Source organism: Eulemur rufifrons, chromosome 9 (genome assembly GCF_041146395.1).
Source record: "Eulemur rufifrons isolate Redbay chromosome 9, OSU_ERuf_1, whole genome shotgun sequence".
Taxonomy (NCBI): domain Eukaryota; kingdom Metazoa; phylum Chordata; class Mammalia; order Primates; family Lemuridae; genus Eulemur; species Eulemur rufifrons.
In genome coordinates, this window is record NC_090991.1 from 12,726,701 (window position 1) to 12,753,849 (window position 27,149).

Below are 27,149 nucleotides of genomic sequence, written 5' to 3' on the forward strand. Positions count from 1 at the left end.
CCCCTGCCCTTGGCAGTGTCTGGCACTACTGAGCATCCTCTTTCTCACAACACTTTCTCCACGTGCCTCCCAGACACCACACTCCCTGGTTTTCCTGCCACCTTCCTGGTGGCTGCTTCTTAGTTTCCTTTGCTAGTTCTTCCCAAACTCCAAACACGGCAGTGTCCCAGGGCTCACTCAGTGCCTCCCAATTTTGTCCAGTATCATAGCTTTAAATACCATCACATACAGACAGCTCCCAGAGTTATGTCTCCAGGCCAGTCCCAGCCTCTCGGCTGAACTCCAGATTTGCATCTCCAATAGCCTACTTGATAGCTCTACTTGAATTTCTAATGGACAGACACCTCACACTCCGGAATAACTCCAGAATTCCCTTCCCAACGCAAATAACTCTTCTGCAGTTTTTCCCAGCTTAGCACATAGCAAGTTCGTTTTTCCAGTTGCTCGGGCCAAAATACTTGGAGTTAGTCTTGACTTTCTTTCACACCCATACGTCCAACCCATCAGCAACCCTCTGGGCTCTAACTACTAAATAGACCCATAATCCAATTATTCTCATCGCCTCCATGGGAACCAACCAGATCCAGCCGGTCCTTGAATTTCTAACTGGTCTCCCTGGGTCCACACTTCCCTCTCTTCAGTGTATCCTCAGCACAGTCCCCAGAGATAACCTTTAAACATATAAGTTGGATCGTGTCACTTCTCTGCTCAAGACCCTTCACTGACTTTCCACCTCATTCACCATAAAGTAGGGTGTCACAGAATCACGTGATTTGGCCTCCCATTGCCTCTGTCCTCTGCTCCTACCATGCTCCGCCTTATCCACCCTACTCCAGCTGCTCCTCCTCACTCCTCCTGGAGCACACTGTGCCTGCTTCCACCACAGGGCCTTTGCAAACGCTGTTCCTTCATCCCTCGATACTTTTCCCACAGATATCCACGTGGTCGGCACCCTCACTTCTTTCAGATCTCGGAATAATTCCACCTTATGAGAACCTTTTCTGCCCACCCAACACAAATGGCATCCCCAAGTGTAATTCACAACCATTTTCCATGCTTTATTTTTATAACTCTTACCACCACCTGATAAAGCAGAACTGCATTTTTGTTAGAGTCTTCTCTCCCCTACTAGAATATAAGCTCTATTAGAGCAGAGACCGTTTTGTCCAGTGCCATACCACACCCATCAGCTGGAATTGTGTCTCATATATAGTAGATGCTCAACAAACACTTGTTGAATAAATGAAGGTGGAAGAGGGACAAGCCAATGTGACTTCCAGGTTTCTGGCTTGAGTGGTTGGTGGTGTCATTTACTAAGACAGGGATGTAGGGGTAGGAGGAGTGGAGTGGGGGAGCCAGCTGGTGACGTTTCATTATTGACTAGTTGCATTGGAGTCCACCTGCTGTCCAGAAGGCAGTAGTTAATTTAACCTAGAGTTCAGGAGAGTGGCCCTGCTGGAAATGGAGGGTCAGAAGTCACCTGACAGTGACTCCCCGAGAGAAGACAGACCCTGACAAGAGAAGGGGCTCTCTAGCAGAGCCCTGGGAAACAGCAACCTTTAGCAGGTGGAAGGAGGAAAGGATGCTGATGGCAAGGAGAGAAAGGTGCGTGGATGGGAGAAGGAAGAAAATAAAGGCAGAAGAAATGAGTGGAAACCAAGGACTGGAAGGGATTGAGCATGGAGGGAGGGGTCTGCAGTTCTGACTGTCAAGAGCGTGAGGACTCAGCAATAGGATTACTCAGAGGGAGTGGAGTTCAGGGGCGTGGTGGAGGAAGGAGCCAGACTGTTGCAGGTGCGGGGAGAATGGGAGGCGATGTGTAGAAACAACAGCAGGTTAGATTGCCCCTTTCAGAAGTTTGATTATGAAGAGACAAATAAAAACTGAGGTGTACTTGAAAAGGCCAGAGGGTCAAAGGAGATTTTCTGTTTATTTGCTTTTATAATGTGAAAGGCATGAACATTTTTATATGCAGGGAGGGAGTAGGGGAGGGAAGAGGCAATGGGAAATAAAAAATAAAAATAAGAAACAAGAATACAAATGCTCTGGAGGAACGCCATGTAGGGTTGGACAGAATCACCTTTTTTTTCTTTTTGAGACAAGGTCTCGCTTTCTTGCCCCAGCTGGAGTGCAGTGGCGTCATCATAGCTCACTGCAACCTCACACTCCTGGGCTCAAGTGATCCTCCCACCTCGGCCTCCCAAAGTGCTGGGACTACCCAAATGTAATGGGCTACTTCACTCCCATACACCCTACCTTTGGCCTATAATGTCTTCCCTATCTCATCCCACCCTTTCCCCCGACATGAAACACACACACCCTCATGTCTTACCTTTCCATGGAGATGATCTGATCTGACCACTCCCCCATTCCAATTAAAATAGATCATATATATGCATAGGTCAGATTGTATCTTGGTATGTGACCTCACCAAGAGCTGAGAGTTTATTTTGTTTGTAACTGTAGCCCCTGAGCCAGGTGTCTGTCAAATACATGAATCAATAAATAAAATAAGTAGTGAATATGATAGACTGTACCCTACCTACTATACTTTGTAATAGCAAACTTGGACAGGGGAATAATTCAGCCCAGACCATGTTCTCTGCTTTGTAAAATAATATCTTGCCAAGTTGGCATGGCACTGTATTGTTTTCCTGACCAATACTAAGATATTTGCTCAAACAAATTAATTAATATTCCTTCCTTGATTTACTTTTTTGGAGAAGATAAATTCACATGCCAATGCAAAAGCTGACCCTTATAATCTCTCCTCCAAATACATTTTTGCTTTTTTTGTTTTCTTTCATTTTTTGGAGACAGGATCTCACTATGTTGCCCAGGCTGGTCTCAAACTCCTGGCCTCAAGCAATCCTCTCACCTCGGACCTCCCAATTTTTTTACATTTCCATGATAAATATTAATATTAACAATAAACTTTTCCTTAACTTTGTCTCTTTTTTCCCAGTGACCCACCCCCGGCCTTCTGCACAGATCTCACGTTACTAAGATAGAAAAGCTGTGGTGCGGTGCTAAATATTCAACAACCAGCTCTGGGAGGTGCGGAGCACAGGTGCCCTGATTTGTAGTAGTTGCCAATTTCCATGGTGTAAATGCTTCCACCATGGCCAATGTCAAGCTGCCTACATGACCTCACAAATAGAAAGTTGGGAAGACATGGGCACAGTAAGATCCCAGAGCCCTGAGCTACTGTAGGAAAGACCATGTGATGTCAGTGACAGGGTAGGAAGAAAGGCTCATAGAGACACGGAGTGGAAGAGGATGTTATTATTCCAGATGTGAATACAAGCTTTCATTTTTAAAATTGAAAACACTAATTATTCTCTAAAATGAGAGTCTGAATGGCTGCTCATCACCACAGCTTAACCATGCACATGACGTTCACCCCAGTTTCTGATCGTGAAAAGACCCTGAGGATCTGAACTTTTTCTCTTTCGCTGTCCCCCAAAAGTAACAACAAAAATTTGACATACGTGGTCATTTATCCTGTGTCCCGTGAGATTTGGCAGCAATCGAGGGGGCCATACCATGATCGAGATCTACAAACATCACCGGGGAGGGGGAGAAGCCCCTGACACTGACCCTGAAATATCCTTGACATTTGGGCTGTGACTGCGGATTGGATGGGGATGGGCCGAGGGGTGGGGTGAGGAGCTGCTTCAGCCTGACCAAGGACTGCGGAAGTGTGAAAACAGACCCCTGACAGAAAGGAAAGTTGGGGAAGGTACTGGTCACCACCAACACAGACGGAACGCCGCAGAGCTGCTGTTTCTTGCCCATGAGCTTAATGACAAGGTTCCTTCACATGCCAACTAAGCAGGAGCTGGCAGGACATTCCCTGACTTTCCCACCCAGCCAGGCCTGAAGTCTGCCCCAAACACAATCACAGAAATTCCCGGGCTTGAATTCCATCCAGAGACTAGTCATCTGATGCAATTGCATGTGGTCTGCAAAACAAACTCCCACCCAAACACGTTGTGCTCAGGAAGGCTGCAATCTATGTGATCACGTCTCCCAGACCTCAGGCCCACTCTGACCACAGGATCCTTTTAAAGGCACGACTGACAGAAGTGCGTGCAATTCCACCGTATAATTTCTGTCTGGGCAGTGAAATATCTCTGTTGTTACATCATTCTCCTTAGCATCCCTTGAAAGAATAAAGCCTAAATAAAATCCCTTCTCAAAGCCAACTATTAAAACAATCTTCTTTTAATATTGGCTCCTATTTTCATTTTATACAGCTTTCGCTCACTGTTTCTCTTTTGACCCTCAAAGCAATGCATGGAGGTGTGTGTTATTAATATTATTCCTGCTTCCCGGGCCAGCCCGGAGTTCCTGCTCCCCCCTCACCTCCTCGCAGGGAAGGTGACAGGGGCAGCCTGGCCAAATCACGTCTGACGGATTGGCTCCCAGGGACAACCTTCACCCCCCGCCCTGACCCACAGGCCTGACACAAAGGGACTGCCGGAAACTCTTGACAACTGCCAGGCGGGTAGCCACAGTGTCCTGGAAAGGAATTCTAAGCCCACAACAGAGCGTTTCTCATCTAGATTTTTTTTTCATGGGATTGGGGTTGGGGAAGGGTTGGCGAGGAGCCAGAGATGGGTGGCAGAATGATGAAATCATGCAAGCCCACAGCACTGATTCATGTTGTAGTGGGAATGGGGACGGGCTTTTGTGCTAACCAGAATGCTCCTGCATATACGCTCTGAGTAAAAATAGTGATAGCTCAGGAACAGGCATGGCTTTATCCATAATATATTTTTTTTAAAAAAGAAAGCATGTTCATGCATTAGTTGTGTCATCGTAACTTATCTTGAAAAATCAGAAGTTAATGGCCATTGCGGCTGCTTTGAGAGCCTTCGGGTTCTGGGGTGTTGTGTGGGTGGGGGAGATTTCTAACTTCCTGCTTAATTATCTCAAAACACATCCCTTCACATCCATTCAGGTCAGCTAGCATTCGACTGCCCGCGGTGCAAAGCCCCGTACTCCACTGCCTGCTGGGCAGGAAGCACGTGGGAGTGATGGATCAGAAAGCGCTTGCTCGCAAATCGCCTACACCTGTGGTTTGGTGGGGACATCACCAGAGACCGAGGAGGTGGCTCCTGTGTCAGTGGTAGCACAGGCATTGGTCTTAAAGCACTGCTGGGATCTTGGGAGGGAAGGGAAGGTGGTGCCGGGTGGGACAGTCTGCAAGAGGAAACATCTTGGAAGAAAATTAGGATGTAGATGAAAAACAAGTCATGGTCACTTCTATACTAGTTCCACCCCCGTGGCCCTGCCCCAGATTCCTGTCCTCTAGGACCTCCCACCTATACACCCCTCTTTTGCATCTCCTGCCACCCCGCTCCTGGGCATCTCAGCAGGAGACTGTGTGAAAACTCTTTGCTTTCTATCATTGCTGATGCTCACAGGCTGCCCGGAGAGAGACAAGAGTGGGAAGCAAAGGTCAGAGTCATTCAGGGGCCTGCCCAGCTGACGAGGACATGAATGAGGATGCCAACCCCCGTCTCTCTGACTCCTGGCCCAGTGCTCCCCCTACCCGCCAGCTGTCAGTGAGGTGGGTGGGGCTGTGGGTGGGTACACAGGCTCCTGAGTCAGATCCACCCGGTTTGAATCCCAGCTCTGACATTCACTGTGTGACCTTGAACAACTGACTTAACCTCTCTGTGCCTCTTCTATAGTTGCAAAAGGAAGCTAATAATCCTTCCACCAGAGCAGTTAGGCAGATTAAAACAAATACAATACTTATAAAATGCTTGTATAACGCCCGGGACGTGGAAAGTGTGGAAGCAGCCGCCCTCTCTTACCTCTTACCATTTTGGTCATTATGATCACCCACTGTCCTCATTTGGTGCCTGAATTTTAGAGTCTGCGCAGAGGCTAGAGCGTGTGTCTGGGCATTTTCCTTAATCCCAGTATCCTGCTCAGAGGGGCTGCTCCCACCCCACTCTCAGACTTCACAAGAATTCTCTGTGCTGCCTGTCAGGGCTCCAGGTGGTGCTACAGACTCCTGCGGCTAGCGCGGCTGTCTCTGGGGTCCGGGAAGCTCTCAGGCTCCCACAGGGATACACACTAGAGTGGGTCTCCCGAGCCAGAGGGGAAGGTAAGCAGCTTCCACCTCGTGTTCCCACGTCCCAGTGGCACCCCAGCCTGCCGGCCACCACCCCTTCTCTCCCTGTGTGCTACCCTAGGCCAGCTCGGATGAAGAGCTTGTCTGCACCTTGGCTTAGGTGGGCTTCCCGAGAGCTCACCCACGGGGGAGCTTGCTCTTCCCCCGAGACATGAGAGCGAGGTGCTCACCGCATCCCAGACCCTCCCAGTCCCACTCCTGGGGCTGGCTCCGCTCCGTCCCTGACAGGTCCACCCACAGACATGATGGCTTGGCTGGAAGGAAGCCCAGGGCCTCCTGCAACTCCCACATGCTGATCCTGGCTGTCCTCTCTGCAGCAACACAGGCCCAGTCTTCCTTTCATGAGTACCAAGGACTGTCCCCATATAACTCATCTCCAAGTCCAGGACAAAACTCACCTACTCCCATCCCCTCATTCTTCAGATGCAAAGCCAAAGGCCAAAGGTCAAAGGCGTGCGTCACAGCACTGGCCCTGGAACTCTAAACGCCTGACTTCCACAAGAACATCTCCCTCCTAGGTCAGGGCCTCCAGCTTCCCTGCACATTAAAATCACCTGGGACCTTTTAAAAAACTCCAAAGCTCAGGCCACATGTGGGACCAGTGAAATCACATCCTCCGGGGTGAGCAGGGACCCACAGTTCTCTGTAAGTCCCCCAAAGGATTCCAATACGCAGACAAGTTTGGAAACCACTGTGCTCCCACCCCCAGCACCAGCAGCCCCATAATGGCCGAGCTCCCTGCTAAATGCTTCAAGTAATTCCTACCCAGTCCCACCACAGCGATCCCTTTGGGATTTCTGACATTCTGAATATCATTTGAGGTGGCCGGGCGTGGTGACTCACGCCTGTAATCCTAGCACTCCAGGAGGCTGAGGGGGGAGGATCACTTGAGGTCAGGAGTTTAAGACCAGCCTGAGCAAGAGCAAGACTGTCTCTACAAAAATAGAAAAAAAAAAAATTAGCCAGGCAACTAAAACTAGAAACAAAAAATTAGCCAGCTGGGCATGGTAGTGCATGCCTATAGTCTCACCTACTCCGGAGGTTGAGGCAGGAGAGGAGGATTGCTTGAGCCCATGAGTTTGAGGTTGCTGTGAGCTAGGCTGACGCCATGGCACTCTAGCCAGGGCAACAGAGTCAGATTCTGTCTCAAAAAAAAAAAAAAAAAGAAAGAAAACCAAAATGAACATTTTAAAGTTCTTCATGCATTAGTGACAAGCTGCTATGTATTTATCAGCTGTTGTAAAGCTGTGTACACAGTGTGCTTGCTGAAGTTGAAATACAAATGTGCAAAACCACAATCAAAATTCTCCAAGTGCACACTAACATCTTAATTGTGTCTATAAACAATAAAGGTGAATATTAAAGCTAATTAAAAACTGGCTTGATTTTTTTTTATGAATAAAATTTGGGGAAGCAGAAATATACACTAAGCCCCCTTTTAAAAATTCAGCATGAAGTATGTAATATCAAAGTGTTTCTAATAGGGTATGATTATTCGCAAATTTTTTCCACTCTCACTGAGCTATTAGACACACTGTTTTGTCACTTTTATTTATCTCGCTCATAACACCACGCTTTTTCCTGTGAAACAAAACGAACAAGAGTAGGCCGGGCGCGGTGGCTCACGCCTGTAATCCTAGCACTCTGGGAGGCCGAGGTGGGCGGATCGTTTGAGCTCAGGAGTTCGAGACCAGCCTGAGCAAGAGCGAGACCCCATCTCTACTAAAAAAATAGAAAGAAATGATATGGACAGCTAAAAATATATATATAGAAAAAATTAGCCGGGCATGGTGGTGCATGCCTGTAGTCCCAGCTACTCGGGAGGCTGAGACAGGAGGATCGCTTGAGCTCAGGAGTTTGAGGTTGCTGTGAGCTAGGCTGACGCCACGGCACTCATTTTAGCCTGGGCAACAGAGTGAGACTCTGTCTCAAAAAAAAAAAAAAAAAAAAGAACAGGAGTAGACAAACTTGCAAATGTTCTAGCTTCACTTGCTTCAAGTATGCATATATAATTTTGGACACATGTTGCCTTTAACAGAGCTTGGTTTCTTTGGATCTCAATGATTCAAAGACTTTAGGTCAACTGGTCTCGTTCATAACTGTCTGGGGTCGTGGACCCCTTTTTGGGAGTCTGATAAAAATGTTGGTGTCTCCTCAGGAGAAGGCACATCTTCACGTGAAGGCAATTTTGCACACAATTTCTGGAAGCCCCTGGACTCCTAAAGTCCCCCAGGTCACCAGTACAGTCTCACGATGAGAAAACAGAGAAGCCCAGAAAGCCCAAGGTGACTCAATCTGCCAGCTGATGACACTGTCAGGATTCGAACTCAGATCTCCTGACCACGTGGCCACTCCAGGGGAGACATCACCTGGGTGCAAAGCCGGACTCTGCTGCCCATTGGCTATGTCACTTTGCAAATTGCACAGCCCCTTCGTGCCTCAGTTTCTTCATCTGGAGACGGGGTGATGATAATAGAACTTCCTCACAGTGCCTGTCACCTTAGCGTCATGTTAGTAGTTGTTGTAATTAATATTTTACAAATGAGAGAGGAGCAGCTCAGGGAGCTAGGCAATTGTCCCGGGCCACCAAACTGCCACATGGTATGTGACCCCACTCCCAGGATGCGACTCCAAAGCCAATAGTCTGGGCTCACACCACCCTGCGTCTCTAGTTCCTCCGAGGACCCTGTTTTCAAAGTCATCACCGACTGGGACCAGAGCAGGGTGCAGGAGGTCCGGGAGCCGCTTTTAGGGAGCAGCCCTCGAGTTCAATGCGGGGAGTTCCCTGTTTCCTGCAGGGGAAGGACCAGGCAGGAGCAGGAGAGCAGGGAGAGGGAGGTCGATGGTTTGGGAAACAGAATGGAGACCCAGGCAGGGTGAAGCCAGCTGGGCGAGGGGAGGAGCTGCTGCCCCCGGGAGGCCTAGCCTCTGCCTCAGGGTGATAGAAACAGCCGGTGACAGCAGCACAGGGTGACAGCACAGGCCCAGGGAGATGGCAGGGCCTGGTGTGCCACAGAGGGGCTTCCTGGGAGTGTCCAGCCACGAGAAGCTTCAAGCAGTTTTGCGCTGAGAATTCTGAGAATCTCCTCCCTCCCTGAGGCTGTGGGCCGGCCCACTGGGACACTTTCAGTTTTGTTTCCTTGTCTGCAAGAAACGAAACTCCACAGAAACATTCCAGAGACAGAACATGGAAGAAGCCTTCCAGGTGTGCAGGAACTGGTAAGAAGGCTCTTTTTCCCTGGTGGCCAACCCTAGGCCGGCTAGAGAGAGGCCAGAGAGGGCAGGGCTGCATCTGAAAGGGGCCGCGCATGAAGACACCTAGGAGGGCAAGCTGGTGGGACCCGGGAGCCCCTGGGGTACGTGGCCAGCATTACCTTCCCCTAACTGCATCCCCCTCCCGAAATCTTAGACTTTCTGGGACAGTCCTGAAGCCCAGTAGCCAGGCCAGCTGTCCCTACTGGGCTACTCACACTTGTCACATCTTGGGTCCTAATTTGGGGTTCTGATAATATGGTCTTCGCACCAGTCTCTGAAAGAAAGGGGCCCACAGACTGTTCCCACCCTCACTGGAAAGGGAGTACAGGGCAGGGCAGGGGGGACAGGGCAGGGAAGTGGCCCGGGCCACACCTCTAACCGAGCGGGACCTGGCCAGGTGAAGAGCCCCCTCTCAAACCCCCTACCTGTGGCAAGAACCAGGGGGGACCCTCTGCAGAGAACTTTGCTCCACCGAGACCCTTCTTTCCCCTGCGTCTCTCCCCAGCCCAGGAAGAAGGGCAGAGGAGGGAAGGGGCCAGGCCCAGCAGAGGGGAAAGAGCAGGGGGAGTGAGGGAGAAGCTGCCTGTGTGCCATCTGTCTGCGCAGGGCAGACCAAGAGGAGCGAGGCTTTGACTGTCCCTCTCTGGCCATGTCCCACATGCCAGGGACGTGGGCATGCAACTCCCCCGAAAGTCCTTTGGGCCTTTATGGCTATAGCCACTGAGCCTCCTCTCTCCCAAGCATGAGCTGATGGAAAGGAAAGGAAGCATTTCTCCGCGAAGAGGATTTTTAGAGAAAACTGCCCTGCCCAGGAAGTGGGAGGTGCAGAAGCCTTCATTTATTGGGGTCTCCAAGAAGAGACTTGGGGCCTCTCTGCGGGTTAGCACAGGTGAACCTGAGGCAGGGCAGAGGTTGATGTCCCCTTGCTCTGGGAGACCTGGGAAGTTTGTGCAGGAAGAGATTCTGGAAGTTGGCATTGCCCTGGCTGGCGGGAAGCCGGGCCAGGGTGGGGCTGTGTTGCTAACCAGCTGTGGGCCACGCAGGGGTGCCAGAAAACAAGAGAAAAGATTGGAAAGAATTCGATACTTGTTATTTCATTTTTAAAACAACTTGACTGAGGTGTAAGTGACATAGAATAAACTGCATGTTTTTAAAGTGCACCAGTTGATGAGTTTTGACATATGTTATATACACCCGTGGAACCATCCGCTCGATCAAGATAGCAAAGCAATCCCACTCCCCCAAAAGTTTCCTTGTGTTCTTTGTAACCCCTCCCTCCCGCTCCCTCCCACTCTCCGCCCCGGGACAGGGTAAGACCTTCACAGAGCGTCCTTACACCTATCGTAGGACACTGTTCTGATCTCGGATCAGCACAGGGAGCGTGCGTGGGACAGCTGGCGGCACCATCGTAATTTCAGTGCTTAAGGCTCTGAGGACCCAGCCCTGGGTGTGAGCCATGGCTCTGTGTTTTACGCCATGAAAATACGCCCGTTTTTCTTTCCCCCTTGATCCCACAGCAAAAGAAAGGTGGCCTCTGCTCACTTCACCCTCCACGAGGTCCACTGCCTGCGGTTCCTTGTCCTCTGCCCGGAGTGTGAGGAGGCCGTCCCACGGGCGAAGATGGAGGAGCATTGCAAGAACAGCCACCAGCAGGTGAGGAGGTGACAGGAGGGACGGGGCCTGGGGGTTGGGGGAGGGTCCAGTCCTCCCTGCAGGACTCACGGGGCTGGTGTGGGGAGGTGGCTTAGCCCCTCCACGCGTAGCCCATAGCCCGGTCTGTGAAGAGGAAATGGTGATCCTGTCTTTCTCGTGCTAAACTGCGTCACCCCCTGTGTTCCTCTGTCCAGTCCTTTCCCTACAGGCCTATGGGGCTGGCCAAGGCAAGAGGTCCCTGTTTCAGGAAAGTTTGGATGTTCTCTGGGGATCTGTGAAGAGGGAAAGTGGAAAGGAGGGTTCTAGAAGGTGGTCAGGTTGAGCTGACTTTTTTGCCAATTTTTCATGTCTATCCTTCCTGGGGCCCTTCTTCTGTCTTTTGGAGATCCTCAAGCTCAGGCATCCATTTCAACTCAGCCTGGTCCAGCGAACACTTCTTGAGCACTGGGCTGGGCGCTAGAGGGAGACTGAGGCAGCGACACCTGATCCCTGTCCCCTAGGAGCTCACAGACTCAGACCTGCAACACCATAAGCTAAGGTGGACATGCAGAAAGAAAGGCCCTGGGTGCTGGGTGGAACCCGTGTCTCTCCTGTGTTTAGGTTGGGTGTGCGATGTGTCAGCAGAGCGTGCAGAAGCCCTTGCTGGAATCTCACGAGGTGAGAGTCACGTGTGATTTCTCCTTTATGGCCCAGCAAGCCAAGCTGGGAGGAGGAGGGGGATGGGGAGGGGGGATTTCCACCTGACCACTCTCTTCTCACCCCAGTGGGCTCGGAGAGTGGTGGAGAACTAGCCCACCACAGGGACACAGGTCCTCCTGTCCCCCAGATGCTTGTCTAAAGGGCTTTCCCTGGATCACGAGTCCAACAGAGCTTGGATTCCCCAAGAGTAGTCCCCACTCTGGCCCTTCCCACCTGCTTTCTCTTATTGGATTCAAATCCCTAGGGAGATGCGTGCGTGTCCCTGGTTGGCCTACAGTCACTGAGGCCGGTGATCATGCCCTTCCTGCTGCCTTCCACAGGCCAGCGAATGCCAGGAGCGCCCTGTTGAGTGTAAGTTCTGCAAGCTGACCGTGCGGCTCAGCAAGCTGGAGGTCCACGAGTTCCACTGTGGCAGGCGGACAGAGCTGTGCCCAGACTGTGGCCAGTCCGTCACGCTCCGAGTGCTGGCCCAGCACAAAGACGTGTGTCGGAGTGAACAGGCCCAGCTCGGGAAAGGCGAGCACACAGGCCGGGGAGGAACAGGGATGCTCCAAGGACCAGAGCCTCTCCCGGATGGGATGCGAGGAGCAGAAACTGTCAGGAGGATGGATGACAAGGGTATGTGTTATGAAGGCCGTGATTCACCTGGCTGCTCTAGTTCTAAGCCACACATTAGAGTGGCCTTCTTGTGTGTCTGCCATGGTCTTCAAATGACTGATCCAGGGAGACCAAGAGGCCAGGGGTGGGGCCTGGCAGCTGCACAGACAAGAAGGCCATGGGGAGCCCTAGAAAACGAGAAGCTTCTTTGAACTCCTCCAGCACAAGCCTAGCCTGGCAAAGTCCCCCTGCATCCTTTCACAGATGAGAAACCTATGCACAGAATGAAGCAGGGGCTTGCGGGAGGCAGAAGTAAGAACGGACACCCAAGTTTCCTGGCACCAAATCTAGAGCTTTTTCCTCTATCAGCAAGGGACAGAAAGGGAGTTAGCTGTAGGTCCTGGCCTTCCACCCATGTGTTGGCTCCCTGGTACCATTTCACGTTCTCTTGATTCAATTATCTCTTTATGAGGTGCATTTACCGAGGACACAGCCATCAAAGTGACAGATCTTATGGTTGACATCACTGGTTGTTTTGGTAACGTGGTAACATGGGAGAGAGCCTAAAACCCCTGGGATAGTAACTCTTTCCTGGTAAACAATCTACCCAAGGTCAAAGTAGCCAGTGAAACACTGGAGAGTGTGCGATTCATGTACATTCCCTTCATTCTAGCATGGCTGGGCTTCAACACAACCAACGCAGTCTTCAACACAACTTCGTCGGCACAACATAACACAGCACCAACACCATCAACAAAGCTGTGTGCAACCAACACCTGGTCTGCTCACAGGCCTTGGAAACTGGGGCAATGAAGGAGCAGTCAGATGGGATAGGATTGGTATCCATGGCAACGGCTCCCTGCATCTCTTCAGCGACCAGTCCTGCTTTAGGAACGTGTCTCTCCATCAGGGTTGCTCCAGCCCTGAGTGCACATCTGTGGCCATGAAGGGAATGATGTGGGTGACTCAGCCAAGGGTTGCCTGTGTGGCCAAGGACACCGGCAGTGCAGGAAACTCAAGGCCAGGCAGGCCTGGGGACAGTTCATACTCATGAGCACAGGCCCTGTAGGCAGTTGTGGGAGAACTGGGCTAGCCATTGTCAAGGGCAATCATTTGTGGTGTTGTTTCTGTGCTTATTCAGGGGAAAGAATTTCAGCTCCTGCAAGGGAAATCTCCTGTCATTATTGCAACCAAATGATTCCAGAAAATGAGTATCTCCACCATATGGTAAGTAGCAATTAGTCATTTTCTAATGGTGCCAATAGCTAGACCACATTTCAAGAGTGTGAAAGGAAAGGCAGATGCTGGGCCTGATTTTACATAGCACAGGTATTAGAGGTTCCCATATTTATTGTTTGCTTTGCTCAAAAAGGGGTTTTAGTGAGTTGCTTCAGGCTGATTTAGCATAGAAAATTGATCTTCATTTGTGCCCACCCCTTCAAGGGGCCTGATCACCCCTGATCACCCTGGACCAGCTACAACCCTGTGGCGCCAGGACGTTGCAACTTGGTCCTTGATAGGGCCCATCTTTCCAACCTGCGCCCGTTCCACAGTCTTCGCTGTTAGACGGTGAGCTCCCTGGCAAAACTGAACAACTTGTTCCCTCTTCCTGATATCAGCGCTGGGTACAAAAAGGTGGCTCTATAGAGATACAGTGATGTGACCGATTGCTCGATTTTGCCTGGGGACATTCACAGACTCTTCCCTCCACAGCCCCGCGCACCTTTTGGTGAGTGGCTGTGCCAAGTCTCCCCTCTTTTGCAGGGATGGGGCACTTCCCCTCTGGGAAACTTGCCAAGCCTTCTCTCCAAGGAACTCTTCTCCTTTGCCTTGAGCGGAGAACTGTTTACCTTTCTTAACCCTTTAATTCCTAGAACTATAGAATATCAAAACTGAAGAGACTGTAGTAATGATCCAGCTTTGTGGGGGGTTTCTTATTATTAAGGTAAAACACATATAACATAAAATTGACCATTACTGTAGTGACACTTAGTACACTCACAATGTTGTGCCATCTAGGTCCAGTCATGTTCATCATCCCCAAAATAAATCCCATGCCCGTTAGTAGCTACTACGCACTTCTCCCTCTTCCCAGCCCCTGGCATCCACGACTCTGCTTTCTGTCTCTGCAGATTTGCCTATTCTGGACATTTCATATAAATGGAATCATATAATAGGTGGCCTTTTGTACCTGACTTCTTTCCCTTAGCATAATGTTTTCAAGGTTCACCCACGTTGGAGTTGTACTTTCTTCCTTTTCTGGCCTTTTTATAGTCAGACCACATTTTGCTTTCCCATCAATCTGCTGACAAACGTTGGGATTGTTTCCTTGTCTCAACTTCTTGCTTTCTCAAGTGTGGTCTGTGGTTCAGCAGCAGGGGCAACACCTGGCAGCTGGTTAGAGACGCAGACTCCCAGGCCCTCCCTCCAGAAATGCTCGATCGTAATATTCAGGGTCACAAGGCTTCCCAGGTGTCTCAAGTCTGAGACGTGCTGCACCAACCACGTGATCCTCATCTTCAGTTACACATTTGAAATCACCTACGCACTTGTTTTCCTTCCTTCTGATGCTTACTCAATTATATGCGTGGTCCATGTCTTCTGACTGAATCAGAGGACACTTGATGAGCACCAAAACAAGAGTGAAACTGACCACCCCCGTTCAAAATGTTCAGTCCGGCAACCAAGGACACCTACACACTTATCTGAAGGCTGCGAGCAGGTGGGAAGCTCTCATAAACATGGAACTGGATTTGTGGTCAGAAACCCTGAACTTTAGTTCTGCTGTGCCACTTACTGACTGTGTAACCCCCCTGAGCTTCTTTCTTCTTTTGAGGACAATGGGGATAATGATTTATCTACTTCTTCATGGGAAGAAGGCACCATGACCACGCAACACCAGGTCCACCTCCTCACCAGCGTGCACACCCACACTCACACACTCTGCCTTCCCACCTATTACCAGAGAGGAGCTTCCTATGTTCTTACCTTAAACCTATCCCTCCCCGCCGCTGGGGCACTACATCCCTTTTCTTTTTTCACCTATGTAATGTCACACAAGGTCATTGCTACATTGCTCCAGCAATTCTCCCCTCTCTCTCCTGCAACAGGTAGATGTTAAATGAGCTGTACCCATAGGCAACAAAAAAGTCTCAACACTGTTCACTTTAGGCTGTTCTAACATTTGTTATGGTAAGTTCTTTAAGGAGTAATACTTATATTGATGGTACTACAGACACAGGAGAGTAATTCCCAATGCTGGGAACCGCTTGAAGTCCCAGCGGGTCCTTGGCTTAGTGCAAGAAAGAATTCAAGAGCAAGCCAATGGTTTAAAGTGAAAGCAAGTTTTACTCAAGCAATATAGAAGATCTACTCTACAGACACAGTAGAGACTAATTCTCCTTGCCACTTGCCTTTTCTAATTAGCTGATTCTTTTCTCTCAGCCACCATAATTTAGCCTTTAAAGTTCCCAGCTTTATGCAAGAGAAGTGGATTCTTACTCCCAATTTCCCACCTCTGCGGATGGGACATTTCTGTCATCCAAGCCCCTAGTCAAACCAAAATGTCAGCTCATGTTCTTAACTCGTGTCTTAGTTCATATGTATTGTTATAACAGAATACTACAGACAGGGTAATAACAAACAACAGACATCTATTTCTCACAGTTCTGGAGGCTGGGAAGTCCAAGATCAAGGTGCCAGCTTGGTGTCTGGTGAGAGCCTTCTTGCTACATCTTAGCATGGCAGGCAGAAGGGCAAGCCAGCCAATGCTGCATGAAGCCTCTGTTATAAGGTCCTAATCCCACTAACAAGAAAAGAGTCCTCAGGGCCTAATCACCTCCTACAGCCCCTACCTCTCAATACTATCACATTGGCAACACCTGAATTTTGGAGGGGACACATTCAAACCATAGCAACCAATCAGGCCTTCATTCCTGGAATGTAAAGTTTTCTTTCTTTCCTGCAAAGTCAGCTATGAACTTAAATGGAATGTTTGTCATATTTTATCCAGCATCTCTTAGTGTTTACAGTGGGAAGTTTTTGTGTTATCTAGTCTACGGTATTGTCCAACCACTAAGACTGAAGTTGCTTTTTAATTTGCAGGAAAAATGCTGTCCAAACTCAGAGTTTGAGAAACATTTTCCAGTTGGAAAGCCCCAGATTCTTCCTCCATCACTTCCAAGTCAGACTGCTAAAAATCAAACTTCCATGGCAGAGCAAGATGTCCGTCCAAAGACAAAAAATATAAACAGATTTCCTCTTCTTTCTAAAAGTTCATCAAAGCAAGCACCAAGAGGCAAAAACAAAACTGTGGATCTGTCTTCAAAGTCTGAGTTCAAGACCAGGTCCACCTCTTCTATAGAAGACGAGGCAGCCTATGACATTCTGAGGAGATGTCTTCAGTGTGGTATCCTACTTCCCCTGCCAACCCTAAATCAACATCAGGTACCCAGCCTCGCTGTTCTTGTCCTTGCTCTCCTGGCTGTGAGCCACCTGGACAGTGTCAAAGAAACCCAAGTCCTGCAGGATGTTTGCCGATGTGGCTGGAAAAGCCCTTCTCTGTCTCCCCTTCTCTGTGTGCCCAGGTGCACTCCCTCTTAGCACTTACCACCTGGTTTATTTGCATCACCTTCCAGAAACTGAGTCACCTTTGAAGGTAGAGCCAGATCTCTCATCTCTGTGTCTCCAGCTTCTAACCCAGGGATTGACGCACAGCAAGTGCTTCAAAACTGTTCAGTAAATGAATGAAGCAGAGGGTACCCAGTCTACCTCTCTCGTGGTAGAGATATGGCAACTGAGGCCCAGAGATTAGAAGTGTCTTGGTCAAGATGCTAGGTCAGTTGGTGGCTTGCCTCCAGCAGATCAAGGTTTGCAGCCATCTCCCTGAATATCCTGATTTTTACATGCTAGATTATTTTCTAGTAATAATAAGAATTGCACTAGAGGTAGTTAATCATTGTGTGCCAGCTGCAATGCAAAGCTCTTTACACATGGGTAATCTTCATTGTAAACAATAGGCAAGTATTTTGTTCCCATTTTACAGATGAGGAAAATTTGGACAGAAAGAGTAGCTTCCCAAGAGCTATATACAATTAGAGAACAGCAGAATCTAGCCTGGCATCCACGTGTACATAGCTGCAAAGTTTATGCCCTTAACCTCCAGACTAGATGCCTCACTTAAAAAATTTTTTTTTCACTATTTAATGTTTTTCAAAATACAAAAGTACTAGATTTTGTTGTAACTAGTTGACATAATACCACAAAAGGAAGTACAAAAGCAAAGCTAATCATCCCCCACTCCCACCCCATTTTCCCCAATCCCATGCCCCAAGATACCAATTTCAACAGCCTCACGGACACCTTTTCAAAATTTTGTCTTTGCTCACACAAACCTGAACAAACATAAACAGGGTTTGAATTGTTTCTTTCCCGCACACACTACCTTCCTAGACTCACTACTCTGCCATTTGCCAAAGGTAGGCCTAAATCTTTTTTTCTAACTGCTTTGTGCATTTATATATGCACAGAAGCATATAATTTTACAAAAATGGGCTAATTTCATACTTGCTAGGGGTGCTATTAGTGCCGTTTTCCCTTGCCTCCCGCAATTTGGTGTGTTTCCTTCCACACCCTTCTCCATCCTTATATAATAGGCTTGCCAGATTTAGCAAATGAAACTAAGAACACCCAGTCGAATTTGAATTTTAGAAAAACAAAGAATTTTTTTTTTAGTGTAAGTATGTCCCATGCAATGATTCTCTGTTTCACTGAACTTAAAATTTGACTGGGCATCCTGTATTTTATTTGGCAATTTTATTAAATAACCACACACAAATTCACACATTTGGAACCTGTTACACACGGTTCTTTACGTCTTAATGTTATAATTCAGCAACATCCACAGAAATCCCTCCAAGTCAAACAATGTGGCTCATTTTTTTTAATAGCTGCATAAGAGTCCATGGTGTGGGAGTGTGGGATTCTCTTGTCTGTTCCTCCGCCCCCTGATGGTGACAAGCCTCCTGGCTCAGTGGGCTCCATGCCTTTCCTAAGTCATCACACCTGGTGGCTGGGGCCCTGTGGCTCAGGGCTCATGCTCTGCAACCCGGGACAGCAATATCCAGAGATATTCCAGGAACTAGCACATTCCACTTCAAACATAACAAACTTTTAAAAATATCCATTTCTTTAGGAGAAATGCTGGTGGTTAGCCTCATCGAAAGGAAAAGAAGTGAGAAATTCCAGCTAGATTTGGAAAAGAAAAGGTACTACCGATTTAGATTTCCTTTTCAAAGCTGGCTTTCCTGCTTGCTTTCTGCGGTGGTCTTGTGAAAAGACGGGTTTATTCACTGACATTTAAAAGAAAAGGTCTGGACTAACTATTTTCCTTCTTTTGAACAGAGATATGGGTTTGCCCAAGAGCTGCACATAAACCAAAAGACAAAAAGGTTCCAGTTCTTCTACGTGGGACTTCTGGTTAAGCCTCTGGGCCTCACAGCCCAGACACCTTACAGAACCCAGCTTCGTCCCTGAAAAATAAAACCGCCTCCCTGAAAGTTTCTTGTTCACCTTTATTTGGACCCCACACGGTTTTCCAGGGCAAAGGAGGACAGCAGTGCGCAGGGAAAGGAGAGCGACAGAAGACACGGAAGGAGGGAGGGACAGAGAAGCGAGGCTGGGCAGTGGGCGAGGGCCAGGTGCAGCGGATAGGGCGGCTTTGATGGCTTCGGGCAGGGAGGGCGGCCTGGGGGACGCTGGAGAAGCAGACAGGGCAGCCTACCTGTCTGCCTGGGCACTGGGGAGACCCTTAGGGCGCTCGCCTCTTCCAGGGAAGGGAAGGGCCAAGGAAGATGGGTGCGCCCCACCCTCCCGAACCTGGAAAGGCGGCGCGGTTCTCACGCTCTGTCGTGCTCGGCGAGTCCGGTCTGCTAAGGCTCTCCTGTGGACCTCGTCTACGGAGAGGAAAGCGGAGCCCACGGGCCGACCGCGCAGGGCGGCTTCCAAAGGAGAAGCCAGGAGACCCCGGGACTGGGTCAGGACGGGAAAGGCGGAGAACTGAGCGAGCCTGAGCCCCAAGTTCCGGGCAGAACCTCTTTGTCGCATGCAGGGGGAAGGGCAGGGGCCGTGCCCATCCTCCTGCTCCCAGCCCCTGGCCGGGGCGCCGTTCTGGACGGTCTGCGCGGGGCCCGTCTCGCCCTCCACACGCGCGATCAACTCATCTGGCAACTCCAGGTTTGCGCCCCAGCGACTCGTGCGGACGAGCAGAGTCCCGCAGGTGGCGGCGCGTCACAAAGGCGGCCCGGTGCTTGGCATCGAGCCTGGGCGAGGTCCACCCCGGGCGCTCGCGGAGGTGGCGTCCGAGCAGCAGCGGCGCGGGCGGAGCAGGCAGGCGCTCTCCCGGTCCCTGCAGCCCAGACCGGGTGCAGCCAGCGGGGCGCAGCCAGCGGGTAACTAGCGAGCGCGGCGGGGCGCAAACCGGGGTGCGGTGGGACGCCCCGAGGGCCGCGCGGGGAGGGGCGGGCTGCCCTCCTCACCCGCCTCCTCTTGGAAGCATCTTTGGCTACCTCCCCTGCCCCAGGTGTAGGGCATCCTTAGGTTTTCCTCCCTGGGTGGCAGCTGTGTGTTACGGTGGACCAAGCCTAGGTTTGGGAGTCCTAGCCTGGGTTCTAATCTCATCTCCCTGCTTACTTCGTGATCTCACCGGGAAACTTTAAGAACCTTTCAACACCCCCCACTTGTAAACTGGGCGTATTCACATCATCCTGACAGGGATGTTGCAGAACGTCCCTGGCACCGACTTGCTCACTAATGGCAGCCAACACGTGTATAGCACCGACTATGTGCTAGGCACTGCTCTGCTGCTTCCGGTAGAGCAACTCATTTAATCCTCCCAACACTAGGAGAAAGGTACAGTTTTTACCCCTATTTACAGATGTGAGGACTGAGGCACAAAGAAATTAACTTCCCTAAGATCACACAACAGCAGCTGACAGAGCTAGGATCCAACCCCCCAAGCTAAGCTGCCTCTGATGAGGTCTGGGGATGGGTGGGGTTCCTAGTAATTATACATGACTTGGGGGCTTCTTGCAACAACTTTTCCAGCCCACCAGACCTATTCTTCCACCCTCACCCCTTCCAGCTTCCGTGTCTGATGATTCTTTTGACTTCCGACTTTGCTAGGGCGAGCAGTTTCACGTAGCTTTTGAATTGGTTTAGGTTTTCTGGAGCACCTTGTAGGAGCTCTTCTCAGAGCTGAGTGCTATGGGGCCCCTCTTCTTGGGCAGTTTACAAGTGATTGAAGAGACATTCCTGTTTCTTCATTTGTTAAATTCTTCATTGTTTAAATGTTTAAGTGCCTTCTCAAAAGCAGAAGGAGGATGTACTAGGCTGGAGGAGTATGTGGGTCCCTTGGGAGAGAGAGGCAAGGACACTGGGGCCCGGTGTCACGGGTGGGGGCAGGTTACTGTGAAGTCTCTTATGGACGTCTGTCCAGATCTGCAGATGGGAGGGCCGGCTGGAGACAGGAGCCAGACTGTTCAGTGGGTGGCGAGGGCAAACGAAGGGGTAGTGAGGACAAAGGCCTGGAGAAGTCCCTAGGAAGACCGCACAGGTGCTCACTTGAGGATGCTTGTTGCCACTGTGGTGTTGGTGGGAGCAGCAGAGAGAGGATGGGGGACAGGAAAGACACCCACCGTGAGTTCTACCCAGCTAATTGATGCAAGGGGTGAAAGGTACACAGAGCCACACGAAGGAATCTTACAAACATTAACTATACATTTGGCAAGCACACATACAAACAAAACAATGCACATCAAACACACTGGAATAGTTGCCCGTTAGGGGGACAATGGAATGGGACAAAAGGTTTAAAAGGAATAAATGAATATATAAAACCAGAGAGGGATCTTGCATAATGTCTGTCCTGAATTGAGATATATGATTAATTTGCCCCTCTGCACCTGAGGCTCAAGAAATGGGAATAGGAAAAGTACAGGAGAAAGAGTCAAAAAGCCTAAGTTTGAGTCTGTTACTAACTTGCTGTGTGACTATAGCTAAAGCCATTTACCTCCCTGAGCCTCAGTGTCCATCTGAAAAGAAATCAATTCTCAGGTCTCTTTCCAGCCCTGTAACTTTATAGGCCACAATCAATAAGCTTTGTTTCCTCGGTAAAGTAGCTGATAAAAGCTTTATGGAGTGGTAGAGCTTCAACCTTGAAAAATGGGGCCTAGGGAGAGGCAAAGAAAACAAGGAGAGTTTTTGGGCAGGGGAAATTGAAAGCTAAACGTTGTGAAAATTTCAGCATATGGCTATACAAAGTCTGATGCACGGCCGTGTGTGTCAGGCAGGCCTTTGCCCAGCTCTCCCCTGGGACTCCCTAGCATGGCGGGTGGTACCACCTGCAGTCCAACAGCGGGGTCAGAAACGTTTCAGTCTTCCCCACCTCTACCTTCACCAGTTACCAAATCGTGTCCTCTAAAGAGCTCACAGTCCCATCATTATTCCCACAACACCTGGCTCTGCTCTGACCGTCCTTTCTCTGCTTCTCCACAGTGTCCTTTCTACACCTCAAGACTGGCCACATCACTTCCAGGCATGTGACCCTGCAGTCCCCATGGCTCTCCATGACCCCAGCTTGGGTTTCCCATCCTTGTTCTGCTGCTGCACGTCTTGGATATTAACACAACTATCAGTTCCATAGCTCAGAACATGCAGTGTCTCTCATCCAGGGAAGGGGGCAGGCCATGTCAGAATTCCCAGGTCTTGGGGAGAGGGGACAGCGGGAACCCCTGGCCTCCAGGACGTAGTCTTTATCCTGTCACTCAGGGCCCCTTGATCCAGCACCTCCCACTACTCCCACTGGATCCAGTTCCTCCCAAGTTACTCCCTGCCCGTGTAAAAATTAAAGTCCAGATAACTAAACAGTTGTTAGTTCCCTGAATCCGAGCACATCACATACACAGTTCTGTGGCTTTGCGCATATTGTTCCCTCTGTCCAGAATGCATCAGCCCCTCCACTACCACCCCTAGGCCAACCTGGTCTGCCTTGCAAATCCTGTTCACCCTTCAAAACCCAGCCTGGTCAGGAGGCTGAGGCCAGAGGATCACTTGAGCCCAGGAGTTAGAGGCTAAGTGAGCTATGATGACTCCACGGCACTCCAGCCCAGGCAACAGAGCGAGACCCTGTCTCAAATACAAAAATAAAAACAAAAAAACCTCAGCTTGCATGTCACCTCCTCCGAGCAACCCTCTCTACTTCCTCCTTACCCAGACAGAATGAGTCACCGTTTATTTTGCTACCCTATACTGTGAGTCTGCCTGAACCTTTTCACTTTTCTCATGTGTTGTAATTGAGTGCTGATCTGTGTCCCTGGATAGACTCTGAAACTCGTACAGGTGTGGACTGTGTCATGAATTTATCATGGAGCCACCTGCACCCGTCATGGTGCCTAATATATACGAGATTGCGGAGAAAGCTAGTCCAGTTGAGTTTAATTTCTATTTGGCAGGTAATGGCTGTTCATTTTTACTCCCCACAGAGAACAAGTGATTGCTTTTCTTCCCTCCTTTTTGGAAGCCCTGCATACCACACAGCTGCACCGTACCTCCCAGTTCCTTCATGGACGAAGAAAGCGAACTGATCCAGCTCCAAGACCAGAGCTGCTGGGCCACTCTGCCCGATGTGTGCCTGCGTCGTGTTTTCTGGTGGCTGGGAGACAGGGACAGGTCCAGGGCTGCCCTGGTCTGCAGAAAGTGGAACCAGATGATGTATTCGGCCGACCTCTGGCGATACAGGACCATCACCTTCAGCGGGAGACCTTCCAGGGTACACGCATCCGAATTTGAGTCAGCTCTTTGGTATGTTAAGAAGTTTGGTCGTTATCTGGAACGCCTGGAGATCAAATTCCTGAATCCTTACAACACCGTCTTGACCAAGAAGTTCCAGGTCACCATGCGGGGCCTTCTCTCGTGCCTGGGCAAGAGTAACAACCGTCTGAAGTCTCTGTCCATACAGCACCTGGAGCTGGACCGCCTGGTGTGGAGAAACAGCATCAGGAGCTCGTTCATCAAGAGCTTGAGCTTCTTCTTAAAGAAAATCGGCAAACACCTGGAGTATCTCAACCTGAAAGGAGCCAGGCTGACCGTGGAGCAAGGCTGCCATGTTCTCAACTCCCTGAGCTACCTGAGGAATGAGAGCCTGGCCTCGGAGCTCAACATCGAGGATTACTTCAGCCACCACCTGGCCGTCTACAGCAGCCCCCAGTTCCACAAGGCCATGGGCACGTTCCGCAACCTGGCGGCCCTGACCCTCAACTACAACTGTATCTCCGACGAGCTGCTCGAGAACTTGTGTGAGAACAATGCCAGCACCCTCTGGACCATAAACATCAAATGCCACATTCATGACCCCCACGGACAGGTCATCTGGGGCATGTCCTGGGCCAAGCTGGCCAGGCAGGCCACCAACCTGAAGGTGAACTTCTTCTTCGAGCGGGTGATGAAGTACGAGCGTTTGGCCCGGATCCTCCTGCAGGAGATCCCGGTCAGAAGCATCAGTCTGAGAAGCTGCTACTTCAGTGACCCGGACTGGTCCATGCGGCCCACTCTGAGGGATCTCCTGCCCACCTTCCGGCACACTCTGCAGGTGGGTGGGAAGTGAGGACAGGGAGACTTGTGCAGAGTGACTGCCGCTCAAGTGACTGGTTCCCCTGGGGGGAAGCCCGCTGCTCCCCACTTTTGGCTGGGCTCCCACATGCTCACTCAATCTCAAATTGAGGTTCTAGGAAATGTTACCACACGAAGCCTCCTCTCCTCCCCCTAAGACCACACAGTAGATGACAAAAGCTGCCGCTCACTTCCTACATGTGGGACACAAGGACTTTTCTGGTTGCCTGTCAACCAAGGAAAGCCCCTATGTCCCCACTCAGAGCTGTGAGGCCTGAGCCGGGAGGTGTCTTGCAGGTGAATAGCAGGTGGGCAGCCCCTTCCTACGTTCCCGCCAGGTCACGGCAGCACACAGGAGACCTGTCTGGTCACAGCAGTGCCTGGTAATTGGGAAGGTAGCGTGAAGAGGACCAGACCAAACAAAAAGCCAAATTTGGCATAGGCAACTGAAGAGCTCAGAGGTTCTGAGGTTCTGAGATGTTCCCTAATCTAGCAGCTTTCCCACCTAGCAAGTCAGAGTCACTTTGCCCCTCCTGAGGCCCTCACAGCAGTCGTGACAATTGATATTCACAGGCATATATACCACAACAAACATGGGTGGACTGCAAGGCGCTAATACCTCATTTGATACCCACATGACCCTGGGGTGGACAGGACAGACATTATCATGATCGTTCTGTGCTACAGAAGGACTTGCGGTTTGGTGGCTGGCCCACGGCCACCCACAGGGCTGGGACCTGCACCTTGGTCTCTGGACTCTAAGTACACCACCTCCAAATTCCACGTTTTGCAAACTTGAATAAGATCGCCATCATTCTTGAATCTCTTCCTCTGAGAACCACAGGCCCAGTGTCCCTTATCTAAAAGCGATCCCACCCCACCCCCGCCAGACCACCATGGAAACCTGGGTCAGGGAAATGTGGGCTGACCCAGCCGGTCTCGGCATCTCTGCTCGCACACATCTTCCCCTTTGCTGCTCTTCCAGAAATTAACTTTTGAGTTCAACAACAACCACGAGTCCCTGGACGACGAGCTGCACCTCCTCATCTTATCCTGCAGGAAGTTGTTTTACTTCAAAATCTGGGCTTTCCTCAATGTTAAGTTCGTGGAGCGGATCTTGAAGAGTCAACAAGAGGGGCAGTGCTCCCTGCGCACGCTCAAGGTATGCCCCCCGCCCCGGGCCGGCTCCCCCGGATGGAGCAGGGGCGTCCAGGACGGCGCTCCGGCCCTAGGACAGAGGTCAGAGATCTGTCCGCTGGAAATTAGCAATTTCACGGAAGGGAACCTGGAGCTCTCCTCCTTAGCAGTTGGGTTTGGGCTTTTCCTGATTCTGCCAACAACTGTTCGTGTAGGTCATTTGGATTATTGTCGGGTCCTGAATGATGTAGTCACGACGTGTTTGGGGGCGGGGTGTGTTTCTCTGTTGGCACAGGTGAGAATTTATACAAACAGATATGAGACGAATGAAGAGGACAGGACCCTGCGGGACATTTACAGAAAGTACAGAAGGCTGATCGATTCAGAGCTTAACTATTTTGTCATCGCTTACCCCATGATGTAACGAGCGCTCTCCAGAGGAAGAAAGCTAGGAGCACTTTGAACTTGAAAACCGGGTTCTTGTAGAACTACGCTTGGAGCATCCCCCACCCCCACCCCTTTTCCTTCTCTCTCTCTCTCTCCTTCTTTGCTAGTTCCACACCAACATGGACAGCCCAGCAAAGGCTGGGACTGCTGGTGATACGAAGGCCCCAGGTGACTTTAAAGTGCTATCTTTACCAACTATCCAGAGGTGATCTCTCTTTTTGTCATTTGGTTTTGCTTTTTGACCCCCTCACTCGGCTACAGAACTATAAACGCAAAGCTACCCAGAGTAGTTTCTTATTGGAGGATCCTGACTCCTGCTAACCTGTGCACCTGAACAGGGGTGTTTCACTAGCCATTGAGCACATACAATCGAGTTTCTACTGACATTATCAGTTTGGAAACTCTTTATATCCTGGCTGGCCTTCTAGTCAGAGCCTCCTGACGTTGATCTTGGCCAGGCCTGATCTCAGATGCATGGAAATCCACCAGCCTGTTCATGGGCGAGGCAGGAAAATCCTCACTTTTAGAAGGCTCCTGCTCAGAGAGGGAACTCCCTCTCACAAAGGGAACTCAGGACTTACGGGTCTGGTGGACCCAGATCTCCTGCCTCTGCTTTCCTTGTGTCTCTTTTATTTTTCCATCCAGGCAGCATAACACGCAGCCTGCTGTGATCACTCCGCCCTCAGGTGTGGGGTCGAACCAGAAATGGCCATTACACTCATATTTACAAAGAATTTATAATGTCATGAGGAAATGTTCCTAATGCAGTGTTAAGTGAAAAAAGCAGGACACAAAACTGTATGTTCAGTATGGTATCAATCATGTAAAATGCAGAGATTTTTCTTAAGCATAGAAGACATGTACCAAAAATGTTAACCATTATCTCTGGGTGGTAGAATTATGGGTGGTTTTCATTGTTCTTTTTATGCTTTCCCATATTTTGCAACTTTTCTACAATGACCGTATGTTATTTTTATAATTAGGAAAAAATCTAGTGTGTTTTAAATAAGGATTAATTATAAATTCCTGAGCCTGTGCCATAGCCATGTATTATTGCTTCTGGTCCTTTGAGATTTTTGTACACACAGTGGTGTATAGTTTTTTTTCCATAGATATGAATTAATAAAATCCCAGAATACTTTTAACAAGTGACTCATTTCAGATTTTGTCTGCCTTGCTTTTTGCATGCTGTGTCCATATTTATGCTTAGCTTTTTGGCCCTTTGTTAAAATTCATATTTATCTAGTGCTTTTCGATGTTCAAAGCACTTTGACATTCATGTTCTCATCTGAATCTCCCTACAGTGCTGTTTGGTGGACACGGTTCCCATCTCACTAATGCTCAGAAAAGATCAGACTGGTGAAGGGAAGGGATCCCCACCTGTAGGGAGCTTCCAGGTGTGATGGGAGAAGACACCTTAAAGTGTCACAATATGCTGAAAGCGGAAGGGCCCTGGGGAGCAATCTAGTGCTATGTGGACCAGAGAGGAGGTGACTTGCAGGAAGTGACAGGGGAGCCTCTGCCGGCATCCAGACCGCTCGGCAGA

General features: G+C 49.9%; 2 protein-coding genes across 3 annotated transcripts; both read left to right on the forward strand.

Moving 5' to 3' along the window:
* The first annotated feature begins 9,291 nt into the window (after window positions 1-9,291).
* XAF1 (XIAP associated factor 1) lies at window positions 9,292-18,893 on the forward strand. Of its 2 annotated transcripts, XM_069483439.1 has the most exons (8): window positions 9,292-9,370; window positions 10,924-11,059; window positions 11,660-11,716; window positions 12,079-12,376; window positions 13,497-13,582; window positions 16,460-16,801; window positions 18,549-18,621; window positions 18,758-18,893. In XM_069483439.1, the coding sequence occupies exons 1-7, from the start codon at window positions 9,339-9,341 to the stop codon at window positions 18,603-18,605; spliced, it is 1,008 nt and encodes a 335-aa protein (XP_069339540.1). In that variant the 5' UTR covers window positions 9,292-9,338; the 3' UTR covers window positions 18,606-18,621; window positions 18,758-18,893. The 2 variants fall into 2 exon arrangements, 1 of the variants encoding a protein (XP_069339540.1); XR_011234933.1 differs by lacking the exon at window positions 18,758-18,893 and having other exon boundaries at window positions 16,460-17,223; window positions 18,549-18,612.
* Window positions 18,894-19,687: 794 nt separating this feature from the next.
* FBXO39 (F-box protein 39) lies at window positions 19,688-25,801 on the forward strand. The gene is made up of 4 exons (XM_069483440.1): window positions 19,688-19,741; window positions 22,894-23,999; window positions 25,005-25,181; window positions 25,452-25,801. The coding sequence occupies exons 2-4, from the start codon at window positions 22,974-22,976 to the stop codon at window positions 25,578-25,580; spliced, it is 1,332 nt and encodes a 443-aa protein (XP_069339541.1). The 5' UTR covers window positions 19,688-19,741; window positions 22,894-22,973; the 3' UTR covers window positions 25,581-25,801.
* Window positions 25,802-27,149: the final 1,348 nt, after the last annotated feature.